The following is a 13,227-nucleotide window of genomic DNA, read 5'->3' as shown; positions in this document are numbered from 1 at the left end:
CTCCGTGGTGCTGAAAGCAAGACTCCCAGCTCCGTTGGGTCACTCTCAGGCATCTCAATCGTTTATTTTGAGGTTAATCAAATTCCTTTTCAGACTTCCCATGTGGATTCTAGTAGCAAATGTTTGTCTCACAATGATAACTTTCTACTAAGTTAAGAAGGTATAAAATCGGGCCGGGTTCTTTAATGTTAATTTTCATATAAGGATTGCAGACATTTGAAAAACTGCTTTTCCGTTATTTCGCACTGGAATTTATCCTTTTATTCTTGTATTACCATAGACCCCAGATTCTATTTTGTTGGAGGTGGAGAAGGAGTGGCCAAACTAGAAAATATTAGGCAGATTTCAGCGTCAAGCCTGCACCTCCCTCTCTTGGAACTACATTTCCCACAGGGTGGACTACATTTCCCATGAGACCCTGGGAGCGCGCGCTGAAGACGCTAAGAGACAGCTTCCGGTCTCGCTAAAAGCTGCGTGGTCGACAACCGGAAGGTAAGTAAGGGGACTTGGGGATGAATTATTTTTTGGGTTATACAAAGAGGAACGGATAAACGGACAAAAAGCTGGACCTTTTTTCCCCTTTCCCATACCTTGATCTTCAAAGCACTGATAGGAGGAAATGGGATCTTGCTTAGGACCCTGTTTTTGTATCTGGTGCTTTTTGAAACTCTGGCAGAAACTCACAACAGTAAGAACTTAGTTCGACTCTTAGAGGGCCCTTGGACTTGAAGTCTCAGCTGTCTCTTGTTTGTTCATAAAACTAAGTACTAGTAGAGGTCGGGATTCCAGTAGTATGTGGGGAGGGAGGCGTGGCCAGTTTTTTCAAATTGGGAGATTGCTTTCCACGCGATTGTTTTTTCACTGTTACTGGTCATAAATAAGTGCGTGTCTCCTGGTCTTTTGGCTATTGCTCCTCCTTCCCTCTTTGTTTTAAAAATAAGGTTTATCGTTGAAAATGCGTTCTTACTCCGTTACTAATATTTTGAGATTTAAATCTTTTTTCAAAAAGATGTATTGAAACTCCAGTGATAGCTGATGTTTACAGTCGATGCTCAGCGTACGCACCAGTTCCCTCCTTGTAATTCCGCAGCCCCTTTGCAAGCGTTAGATCGGCTTAGGGTATGCGGTGGGGGTGTGGTGTGTTGGAGGAAGCTCTGTAGGCTCAGGTCCTCTTCTTGCCACAGATCTTAACCACCTGCTTAAGCCCTTTGGACTAATTTGGTTAAATAATGGTTAAACTAGGTGATCTCTGGAAACTTTTTGTGTTGGTACTTACTAGGCTTTGAGATAATATAAAGGAGGTAGGTCTTAGGTGTAATTTGCATATAAAAATGCAATGTGGCTTTTAAGTTTTTAAAAGTATAAAAACTACTTTTAATCCCACTACATTTTGATTTTTCCTTGTGCTTTGTATGTGCACGTCTGCGACCGTATAGTTTACAGCCTTTTTGATTTAACTTGCACTTTTTTATTAGCTTCCCCTTATTTTCAATGGCTAATATTCTATCTAATCATTTCACTATTGTTGGAGAGTTTGCGGCTTTTACTTATTTGCAGTGAGCATATTCTACATCTATCTTTGAGTCACAATTTCTTTCTCAATAAATGCCTTGCAGTGGAACTGAATGATGTAGCTTAAATATTACAGAGAAGATATATTTTAGCGGGTAGTAATGGTCATGGTCAGTTACTCATTTCTAATTTACATAGCTGTTTTCCCTTGAACAAGCTAACTATTTTTGCTCTCACTCTAATGGCTTCAAGTGCTAAAACACAACCTCCAGATTTTAGATATTCCTCCCTGGATTAGAAGCATCAAGAATATGGGGCGCCTGGGTGGCTCAGTGGGTTAAGCCGCTGCCTTCGGCACAGGTCATGATCTCAGGGTCCTGGGATAGAGTCCCGCATCGGGCTCTCTGCTCAGCAGGGAGCCTGCTTCCCTCTCTCTCTGCCTGCCTCTCCATCTACTTGTGATTTCTCTCTGTCAAATAAAAAAAATAAAAAATAAAAAAGCATCAAGAATAGATCCAATTTAAGGTAAACAGAATTAGTGTTTTGGTCCATACCCAAATATGCCATGTTCATTTCAGTATTTGTGTCTACATCTAGTTCAGATGTTAGTAAATTCTTTTTCAGAGTGACAGGCATAATTTGCAAGAAAATCTCAGTGGCAAATTGTAAAAATCACTGTATTCTAGAAGTGACAGTTGGGAGGGCAATAAATTATTGAAGTAATTCTGAAATAAAACTGGTTAGAATCCAGTATGGCATATAATATGGTTATTGAGTATCGATTAAAAAGCATTTAAATTTTCTGAATTTACTATGTTTCTTTAGTAATGGAATATGTTGTTACTTTTCTTCATTCCTTTAGGATTGTGTACATAAAGGAGTTTTTTGTTCCTTTCCTTTCGCTTGATATTCACATGGTGAGAGTATGATGGGGAGAATGATTGGAGGCAGAGTCATGACCAGTTTTGAGATTATCTTACTTTGGGAAGTATTAATAAGTAAAACTAAGATCAAGTTCACAAAATCCCAATTCTTTAATGAATAAGCTTAATGCCCAGCAACCTTAAAAACAGCAGCTCACATTGGCCAAAGATTAAAAACAGTATAGAACAGAAACAGTGCTATCTTGACAAAGGGAAGAGTAGATCTGTGGCTTTCTCTTACAATTAATGGATTTGAGTGTAATTTGGAATTGAAATGGTATTTGATACCAATGTGATAAAGACCTAGGAAAGACCAGTGATGGGTGAGGTCCTTACTCTATAATGTTCCATGGGCTTTCAAGTTAGTTGTTTCTATTTAAATAGAAGGACAGAGATAAAGAACGAGGTTATCCCCAAACAATCCCATAAAAGAGGTTAAAAAAATTTTTTAAGAAGGAAAAAGCGGGAAGGGAAACTTCCTGGGCATGACACCATTTGCAAGGTCACAACGAACACCCCAACGAAGGGCAGATCTTTTCTTCTCAGTTGGCACCAAGTAATTGTTTGGAACATAGATGTGCTGAGGTTTGGACTGGGGTTCTGCTCGAGAAAGCATCTGCTCTCTGACACCCCAGCGTAACTCCTTTCTATGATCCTCACCAGGTAACCTCATTGAGTCCCAGTCTCGTTTGTACTCAAAATATCGGGCTACCCGGTCTATCTTGCCTCGGTTTCTGTTCAGCTGGTCCAGCCTTGGGAGGATAAAGGACTTGGGTCGGCTGGCAACAATCAGGTCTTGTTCATAAGCCGGAGGGCCCATTTCTTCTCTTCGTAGGTAGCAAATGAGCTGATCTTGAGAAATTCCTTGGTACTCATGTGGTAGATTAAGTTTTTGTGAAATGTCAGCTGGGGATTCCCTGTCTTCATGGCACTGTAGACTCATCAGCCTTTGTCTTAAGTCCCAGAGATCCATATCACTCTCTGTACCAGACTCTGATTCACTGATAATCGACTCATCAGTCACTAATACTTCCCCATCTGGTTTCTTTCGCAACACCTTTCTCTTCATTACTGGCTTTCGGAGTCTTTGGGAGGCCTCGGAGGCTGTTTCTGAAGTGGCATTACTTTCTATGTGTGGGTACTGCAGGTGCATAGGAAAAGCAGGTCGCTTTCCTGGGGTTACTGAAGCTTTACTGTAGGGATCATACTGGATAGGCTGGCCATCTCTCCTGATATCTCCCTCACCCTGCCCTGCACAGATATGGGTAAAAGCTGTAGCAGCTGCCAACATTCGTTCTTCTGGATCCATATTGGCCCATTTTTGTCCATCGAGTCCCATGAGTTCCTCCATTGGCTCCCCTTCACTGTAGAACCTTCTGCAAGAAAAAAATACCGACCAGATTTCTGTAATTCCCAGTTCTTAAATTGTTCATTCCCTTTTTATGTACTATTTTATTGTAGTCAGATGGAGAAAGAATGGCTAAGGCAATCATAAATCTAAGAGTTATAAAATGTAGATTATAGTACAGGGTAAAATGGTAATAGTTTGGAGGAAGATTAACTCAGCTGCAGAGAATCCATCATCTGCTTTCATTTCCACTTTCTTCTTATTTGTTCCCACCTTCTAATGCCTGGTGGTTCCTGCTACCTTTAGTAGCTCCTAGGACAGGACAAGTGAGTTCTGCCATTAAAAAAGCTTGTGACTTGGGGCACCTGGGTGGCCCAGCTGGTTAAGCGTCTGACACTTGGTTTTGGCTCATGAGATCAGGGCCTTCATCTGCCCAGGGTCAGATTGAGATTCTCTATCTCTGTACCTGCTCACACTTTGTTTCTCTCAATAAAATCTTAAAAAAACAAACAAAAAACTTGTGACTTACATGACATGGGGCATAAAGCTTAACAGACATACACTTAGAGGGGCACATTATATATCCAGCATTCTTCTGTGTGCTTAACATTTATTAATTCATGTAATCCCTCACCTGTGAGGAACTGGTACTCTTATTATCTACTTTCAACAGATGTGTAACATGGAGCACAGAAAGGCTAAATAACTAGCCCAAGGTTACACAGCTAGTAAGTGGTGGAGTTGGAAGTCTAACTCAGGCAGTTTGGTTGCTTTTAACTATGAGTGACTTAATCCAAAACCATCAGAAAAGCAGTGATATGCATAGAAATACTTCTGTACTAGGCAAATTAGCCCTTTGCCGTAATTATTTTTCTTCCAAGTTTGTTTACCTTCTGATTTTATTTTTTGCTTGTCCAGTTTTCAAGGGTTTTTTTTTTTTTTTTTTTAGGTAGTCGTATTTTTTTGGTTTTCTGCAGTTTCTGTGCTTCTGCAGGATCTTACTTAGAAATGCTCTTACCATTACAAAACTATAAAAAAGGTTTTCTTCTAGTACTTTTATAGTTCCTTTTTTTTATTTATTTAAACTTTTAATCATCATAGATACAAGAAACTCTTCAAGGCCAAAAATTAAATGAGCTGCCAAGAATTAGATAACATGGCCTTAGTAGGGATTTGGAGACAGTCCATAACTAAAGTGACTGTCAGTTATAGATTGTCTAGCACTGTCCTAGATTTAAGGATATAGTATATTCGTCCCCATATTTTTGAAATACAGCAGAAATTTCAACATCTTAATTACATTTTCCTGACTCTACTAACTGCTAGAGTTACAAAGTATAAATTCAGTTTGACTTAAAAAAAAAAAAAAAAAAAAACCCCTAGTGATGTTTATTACCTTTTTTCTGCCATCAAAATTGCTTAGAGTGGGGAAATCTTGACTTCAGGCTTTATTTCTAATATGAAGTACAATCATTGATAAGTTTCATCAATCAGGCTAGTCTACTGTAGCACCTTTAAAGACAGAACTGAGTATTAGATGTTAGAACATACAAGCTACTAATTTTATCTGAAATATTGGAAAGTTAGTAGAAAAAGAGTAGACATATATTCTTTATAAACAGTTTTATGATTAGAAAGATTGGACAAGTATAATGAAAAATAAGAAGGAAATGTTTTAAGGAAGAAATATCAGTAACATCAGTCCTTAAATCATCTCAGCTAATGAAGGAGAGAGAGAAATGGGATCTACAGACATTTTCCCTAAATTCTGACAAAACTTTAACGCCAGCTCACTATTTCTTAATCCCTCCCCCCCTTTCCTTTTTGCCTGTGAACTGGCCAGACAGGATGGAAAAGAAGAATGTGGATGATCAACCCACAATAATTAAGCCAATTCTTATCTCCCTGGACAGAAGCAAAATATATCCTTTAGGCATTAAATTAAATCTTAGGTACTATTTGCACATAATGGAATGATACTGACATCACCAAAGTAATTCACATTGAAACTGTTGTGTCCTTTTACTCTCTTTTCAGGCAGAGTGGACCTGTATGATTCCTTTATTCCTGGGGTTGGTTGTCTTATCATGGCTGAAAATGACATACATAGAACCCAGACTGAGAAACTCCTAAAAAGAGTGCAAGAACTGGAGCAGGAGGTACAAAGGCTTAAAAAAGAACAGGCTAACAACAAAGATTCAAATGTGAGAGAAAATTCTTTAGCAGCTGGAAAAGCTAAGCGTGCATTTGATTTCAGTGCTCATGGTCGAAGACATGTAGCCCTAAAGATAGCCTATCTGGGCTGGGGATACCAGGGTTTTGCCAGTCAGGAGAACACAAACAATACAATTGAAGAGAAACTGTTTGAGGCTCTAACAAAGACTCGACTAGTAGAAAGCAGACAGACGTCCAACTATCACCGGTGCGGGCGAACAGACAAAGGAGTTAGTGCCTTCGGACAGGTAAGGGCCACTATGTTCTTTCTCAAAGCCAGCAACACCAACATATTCTAGGTGTTACATATTAAGAATTCAGATTGTGTCTCCAAAACAAACATCTTTCTTTAATTCCACAGGTGATTTCTCTCGACCTTCGTTCTCACTTTCTGAAGGGCAGGGCTTCAGAGGATTGTAATGTAAAAGATGACGTCTACGATGCTGCTAAAGAGATTCGCTATACCCACATTCTCAATCGGGTACTCCCTCCAGACATCCGTGTGCTGGCCTGGGCCCCTGTGGAACCTAGCTTCAGTGCTAGGTTCAGCTGTCTGGAGCGGACTTACCGCTATTTTTTCCCTCGTGCTGATTTAGACATTTTAACCATGAACTATGCAGCTCAGAAGTACGTTGGCACACATGATTTTAGGAACTTATGTAAAATGGATGTAGCCAATGGAGTTATAAATTTTCAGAGGACTATTTTGTCTGCTCAAGTACAGCTAGTGGGCCAGACCCTGGATGGGGAGACATGGCAAGAACCTTTCCAGTTATGTCAGTTTGAAGTGATTGGCCAGGCATTCCTTTATCATCAAGTCCGCTGTATGATGGCTATCCTTTTTCTGATTGGCCAAGGAATGGAGAAGCCAGAGATTATTGGTGAGCTCCTGAATGTAGAGAAAAACCCCCAGAAACCTCAGTACAGGTAAGTTAAAAACAAAACAAAAAACCCAAAACTGTTGCCTTTAGAATTTTTAAAAATATATTAAACATTTTATATAACTAAAGGTTAACATATCTTCCTCTCCCAACAACTGTCTGATTAACTAGGTCACTTATTTTGTCTTCATGAAGAATTTTTTTTTTTAAAGATTTTATTTACTTATTTGACAGAGAGATCACAAGTAGACAGAGAGGCAGGCAGAGAGAGAGAGAGGGAAGCAGGCTCCCTGCTGAGCAGAGAGCCCAATGCGGGACTCGATCCCAGGACTCTGAGATCATGACCTGAGCGGAAGGCAGTGGCTTAACCCACTGAGCCACCCAGGTGCCCCTTCATGAAGAATTTAATCTATCTTGTAGAATGTTATAAACATGCAGGAGGGCTATCTTTATCTTCTCTCGTTCTGTATCCTTAGTAGGAAATGGGTGTTGGTACCAGGCCCCTTAAATAAAGTAACATTCATTTCTAAATCTTTTTCCCCCTGAATTTATGCTGAGAGGTATTATTTTTAGATTCTGGTGAAGTTTGAAGGTAAGGATTCCAACTATTCTTATTAAATCTTCCTTGCTCTACATTATTGTACTTTTGAATTTTTCCTAATTTTCAGTGTTGGAAATGGTAGGAAAGATGGAAAGAATAGTCAGACTTTTCTTTTAAGAGCAGGCTGAAGTCATATCAACCAACAATTCATTCCTAAGCAGTGAAATCTACTTTTTCCTTCATATCATAGAAAATTAACAAGTTTGGAAAAATATAAAAAATAATTTCATAGCATTAGGGTTGAGACGAGTCAGCTCACTTGTAGGTGACCTGTTACCACTGAAATTTACCCTAATATAGATCAAGCCTAACTAGTTGATCTATGGTTTGTTGTTTTTTTCTTTCTCTTAATTATAAAGTTGTTCAAGGTGAGGGATCGTTTTTATTTATCTTTTACTTGATACTGATGAAGTTTCCCCCCCTCCTTTTAACCCAATTACCTACTCCCCCAACCTTGTTCTTAAAATACAAGGCTGTTAGATGGCTGCTGTGTATTTTCACACCCTTGTTTCTTACCTCTTTTCTTCTCTAGTATGGCTGTAGAATTTCCTCTAGTCTTGTATGATTGTAAGTTTGAAAATATCAAGTGGATTTATGACCGGGAGGTTCAGGAGTTCAATGTTACCCATCTACAACAACTATGGGCTAATCATGCTGTTAAAACGCACATGTTGTATAGCATGCTACAAGGACTGGACTCCATTGCAGTACCCTGTGGGACAGGTATGACAGGAAAATCCTAGGATACAATTTCTTACTAGAACTAAAGTTATATGGGCTATGGGGGGAGGAAGGTTATATAACATTTGCGGTGATTCTATTGTGGTATGCATCCATGTAATATCTGATTGTATATATTATAGGACCAAAGATGGATGGAGTGATAGAATGGAAAAATGTTAAGCCCTCTGTCATAAAGCAGACCAGTGCCTTTGTAGAAGGAGTGAAAATGCGCACATATAAACCCCTAATGGATCGTCCTAAATGCCAAGGATTAGAATCCCGGATCCAGCATTTTGTACGTAGGGGACGCATCGAGCACCCACCTTTATTCCATGAGGAAGAAACAAAAGCCAAAAGGGACTGTGATGATACAATGGAAGAAGAAAATACTCTTTTGGAGAAACCAACAAAGAGAGTCTGTGTTGATACAGAAATTAAAAGCATCAGTTAACTCTAACAGGATCTAGGAGGCAAGAACTAGCTAGTGGTAGGTGAACAGAAAAGAAATACAACAAAGCATGTGCTGAAGTCCTAAAATTCAGATGATTAGTTCTTTGAAAAAAAGAAACAAAAAAAAACCATTCCCCTGCAAACCCAAAGACTATTAAGCCCTATAAAAGATGTTTTAGCCTGAATAAGAGTTCAAACATTCTCATTCCTCCCCAAAAGGTTTAAGAGATAGAAGATGCAAAGAGCAATTGTGAAATGGAGAGTTTACATACACATGGGAACCTGTGCCTTGTGTTCAAGTTTATTAAAGCCTGATTCTGTAAGTGTCTAATTTGTTATGCTGTCTTTTTAAAAAACCAATGAGATATTCCCTACTTATCTGAATTCTCATAAAGAGCTTTGCCTGAGTGTCTTTTTTTTTTTTTTTAAAGATTTTATTTATTTGACAGACAGAGATCACAAGTAGGCAGAGAGGCAGGCAGAGAGAGAGGGGGAAGCAGGCTCCCTGCTGAGCAGACAGCCTGATGCGGGGCTCAATCCCATGACCCTGAGATGATGACCTGAGCCGAAGGCAGAGGCTTTAACCCACTGAACCACACAGGTGCCCCTGAGTGTCTTATTTTTTAAGAGAGAAATTAAAAGTAAGAAATTTAGTTAAATATTTGGTACATTCATTTACAAAAGGCACACTATGACATGAAAGTGACCTAAGTGAATAAAGCTTACAAGGCTTATCAGTCTAGTGCTGTGAGTCACAAACAGTCCTGGTTAGAGTCTTTTTTTTTTTTTTTAATAGATTTTTATTTATTTGAGAGAGCACAAACAGCAGGAACGGGGAGAGGGAGCTTTATGTGGGACTCAATCCTTGGACCCTCGATCAGGACCTGGGCAGAAACCAGATGCTTAACTGACTGAGCCACCCAGGTGCCCCCATCTTTTTCTTCTTTAAAACCTTGTACATATGTAAAAAAATATTCTTAGCTTAGTTCATGGGCCATATAAAAATAGGCCATAGAGTTTACCACCCCCTGGCACAGTGGTTTAAGGAAAACTCTTAAAAAGAGATTTCCAAGCTAAATCTTGCAGAACAAGGGAGAGCCAGTTAAAGTTGGGATAAAGAAGCAAAACTTTAAGTGTGTCCAAGGCAGAAGTTGCAGTTTGTATAAAGCATGAGAGAGAGCAGCATTTTACCTGCAAGTAACTGTAAATACAGGAGTATGGCTTGACACTGACAAGAGCATAGTTTAGGAAAGGAGCAAGGGTCATGTTTGTAGAGTCCTGTAGGCTTCCTGAAAAAAGCTTAGATTTTTATCTTGAGAGGCCACTGGAAAAAAATACAAGCAGGGATACAGAAATACTGCTCTGGTTATGGTGTGGATTGTAAGAGGGCAAGACAGTGGTACCAGGTAGGAGCCAGTTAGAATAATCAAGGAATTAGATGATGATGGCCTAGACCAGATTTATAGTAAGGGGATGGAAAGAAGTAGATGAATTTTGAAATTAAGAAAGGAGAAACCGGGTTTTATGGTTGAGTAAATGTGAGGTTCAAAAGTAGGGTGGCTTTCAGGATAACACTAGGTTTCAGACTTAAGCACATCTAAGACACAAGGGACAGGAAAATAAGGGGCTTTGTTCTCAAAGCTGGTTAAGTAACCCTCAGAATATTAACACCAGTATTTACTCAAGAGTTCAAAGTTCTTTTAAAATGATACACTAGAACTTCTAGCCATTAAAATAATAAACATCAAATCAAATGAACTCATATACCTTTTGCCTCAATCTTCATCACTGTAAAGTGTAACACTTCTGTACATTTATGAATTATATTGTATATTTGAGATTCAAAGTCTTACCAATCAACAAACTGTTCCTACTTAGGTTCAAAACTCTAGGGATACAAATATGGTTTATACCCTCAAGCTGCTAGTTAAGACAACATATGGGACAATTACAAAGAATATTAACATGAACAGAGTTAACTGATGCTGTGGAAGTGCCACAGAAGCTTAGTAGTGGGTAGGCCAAAGACACAAGACTTCACTGAAAAACTTTCAGGTTTAGAATGTAAAATAGTAGAAAAGTCAAGTGACCTTGTCATACTGAAGACGACACATCATAGCTTTTACATTCTAGCAGAGTAGAAACTGGAAAAGATCCTTATTTTAGAGATGGGAAAATAGTGGTACAAAATAACTAAGCTTTATTCTTACTAGCCAGTTGTACAATGCAGGTCATCTAGATTTTGAATCAGGTCATTGGTTTTTGGAACCTGATCTACCAACATTTCATAATGCCCTGAATGTTCTTAAAGTATTGCTTTCTCCTTTAATTCTGAGGTAAGGACAAACGAAAACATTTCGTTTTTTCAATTTCCTACCTTATTTCAGTGTACCTCCACTGCCATTAGTTTTCAAGTTAAAGAAAAACCTGGAAAGAAAACAGTTTATGAAATCACTATTTTAAAAAACAGCAACTCAGGGCGCCTGGGTGGCTCAGTGGATTAAAGCCTCTACCTTCGGCTCAAGTCATGATCCCTGGGTCCTGGGATCAAGCCCCGCATGGAGCTCTCTGCTCTGCGGGGAGCCTGCTTCCTCCTCTCTCTCTGCCTGCCTCTCTGCCTACTTGTGATCTCTGTCTGTCAAATAAATAAATAAAATCTTAAAAAAGGAAAAAAAAACCAAAAACCATCAACTCTAGGGGTACCTGGGTGGCTCAGTCATTTGGGCAACTGGTCATGATCCGGGGTCCTGGAATCAAGCCCTGAGTTGGGCTCCCAGCTTGGCAGGAAGCCTGCCACTCCCCTTGCTTGTGCTCTCTTTCTCTGTCAAATGAATAAATATAATCTAAAAACAAAACAAAACAAAAAAAACACAAAAAAATCAACTCTACAGAAATGATACATGGGACAAAAAACACTAAAAGCCATGCTTGGGAGATTCTATAGAGGCAAGGGAGGTAGAGGATCAAGGTCTTAATAATATATTAAGTAAAATCTAGTATAATAAGAATTTAGTGATATTTTTTGGTAGTTACCATAAACTTTGGACAATCATCATAGATGAAGCAATGATGAATCCCAAAATGTAACTTTGCAAAAGTACCTAAGTTATCTGAAGTAATATTTGGGAATTTCAGCTTCTGACTCAAGATAGGGACTAATAACTGATAGAAATAGTCCTTAGATCTTCCTTTCTTCACTGGAAAAATGGAATTATTCCAATAGGTGGTGAGGTTTAAATGAGATTGTACACATTATATATGAATATATAACATGCAATATGTTTTATATGTAAGATACATATACAAATAAAATGGTACTCTGTGAGAAGTATTGCACGATTTATTTCAATGTTCATGCAATACAAAACTACCTAAGAATAGCTAAATAAAGCAGGGACAGAAATGAAATAGGACTCTGCCCGGGCTATGAAGATCTCCAACACGGAAGCCCTGAGAGCGTTTTTTGTTTTGTTTTGTCTTCTTTTTTAATGGCATATGTACTATATATTCAGTGATTAACCTGTTTTCTTTGCATTTAAATTACGCACTCTCCTTTTCTTGAATGTATGAAGATGGATATTTGTAAATAAGTATAAACTTTAGTAAAGCCCACAGGTAACTGTAAATTCTACTTTTTAATACAAAGACCTGGTAAGCCTTTCCCTTTACTTAGGGAGAAACTTTCACATAGAAGATAGAACAGCTTATATTTTGCAGATTATCTAGTATTTTTTTCTTTAAGTACGTTCGTACTTCTTGAATTTATTTCTAAAAACAATGCGGCTGTATAACTTTATAATCCGAAAAAAGGTGTATTTTCATCTGGGGTAGGACTATAGGGTTCTTCGATTCTCCACACTATCCTAACTCATTAGGGAGAGAGGTGCACGCACCGTGACACCCAGAAGTTCACAAAGGGCGTAACCAGGGGTTGGAAAGACTCTGGTTCCCGCAAGACAACAAAGACGATCGTGTACCCACCTGGCCCCGGGCGTGGTTGTCGCCTCGGATGCTCGCGGCCTCCGGGGAACCTGGCTCCCTCGGCGGCACCGCCCCCCGCCGCCCTCTGGGCCACCGACATGCAACCGCTGCAGCCACCAGTCAGGCAGTGGGCGCCCACGGTGACCTCGAGGGGCTCAGACGTGCCAAGGGCACGAGAGAGCTTACACCTGCCTTGGGGAGCAGTAAACCTGGGTTCAGCAGGAATCTCAGGCGTTTCCCAACCCCGCCGGGGGTAAACTCCCATTCAGCGCTTTTCAAAACCCGACCTCTCCACAGCAGCGGGCAGCCAGCCCTCCCGGGCCCGTGCGCCCCCTATTCCAGCGCCTGCCGGCTTACCTGCCCCGTCAAGGTCCGTTCGCCGCACCGAGTCCGGGATAGCCAAGCTCCGCAGGCTTCCGTTAGTGTCCCGTAGCTCGCGCAGGCGCACGGCCTGCTCACGCGCCGAGGCTTCAGTTAACCGCCCTGCAGCCGCGGTTTAAATCAGAAGAGCGAACCCGAGAACTCGGCACCGCCCTCTAGCCTTCGTATTGGCTGTGAGGGTTGTCGTCTTCCATGTGTACATTCTGATTGGTG

The 13,227-nt window shown here is 40.0% G+C and overlaps 2 protein-coding genes across 7 annotated transcripts; one reads left to right on the top strand and one right to left on the bottom strand.

The window, feature by feature from the left end:
• Nucleotides 1-295: 295 nt before the first annotated feature.
• On the top strand, nt 296-8,980 carry PUS3 (pseudouridine synthase 3). 3 transcript variants are annotated; one of them, XM_032358547.1, is made up of 5 exons: nt 296-492; nt 5,821-6,245; nt 6,359-6,924; nt 8,012-8,202; nt 8,343-8,653. In XM_032358547.1, exons 2-5 carry the CDS (start codon nt 5,871-5,873, stop codon nt 8,651-8,653), a joined length of 1,443 nt encoding a protein of 480 aa, XP_032214438.1. In that variant the 5' UTR covers nt 296-492; nt 5,821-5,870. The 3 variants fall into 3 exon arrangements, with proteins under 3 accessions (XP_032214438.1, XP_032214440.1, XP_032214439.1); XM_032358549.1 differs by lacking the exon at nt 5,821-6,245 and having other exon boundaries at nt 453-492; nt 8,343-8,980; XM_032358548.1 differs by lacking the exon at nt 296-492 and having other exon boundaries at nt 5,871-6,245; nt 8,343-8,980.
• On the bottom strand, nt 2,491-13,166 carry HYLS1 (HYLS1 centriolar and ciliogenesis associated). Of its 4 annotated transcripts, XM_032358550.1 has the most exons (4): nt 12,991-13,164; nt 11,030-11,079; nt 5,180-5,295; nt 2,492-3,811 (listed from the first exon to the last, which is right to left on the bottom strand). In XM_032358550.1, exons 3-4 carry the CDS (start codon nt 5,191-5,193, stop codon nt 2,884-2,886), a joined length of 942 nt encoding a protein of 313 aa, XP_032214441.1. In that variant the 5' UTR covers nt 5,194-5,295; nt 11,030-11,079; nt 12,991-13,164; the 3' UTR covers nt 2,492-2,883. The 4 variants fall into 4 exon arrangements, with proteins under 4 accessions (XP_032214444.1, XP_032214445.1, XP_032214441.1 ...); XM_032358553.1 differs by lacking the exon at nt 5,180-5,295 and having other exon boundaries at nt 2,491-3,811; nt 12,991-13,166; XM_032358551.1 differs by lacking the exon at nt 11,030-11,079.
• Between the last annotated feature and the right edge of the window lie 61 nt (nt 13,167-13,227).

Source organism: Mustela erminea, chromosome 9 (genome assembly GCF_009829155.1).
Source record: "Mustela erminea isolate mMusErm1 chromosome 9, mMusErm1.Pri, whole genome shotgun sequence".
NCBI classification, from domain to species: Eukaryota; Metazoa; Chordata; class Mammalia; order Carnivora; family Mustelidae; genus Mustela; species Mustela erminea.
This window is presented reverse-complemented; position numbering and strand designations above follow the sequence as displayed.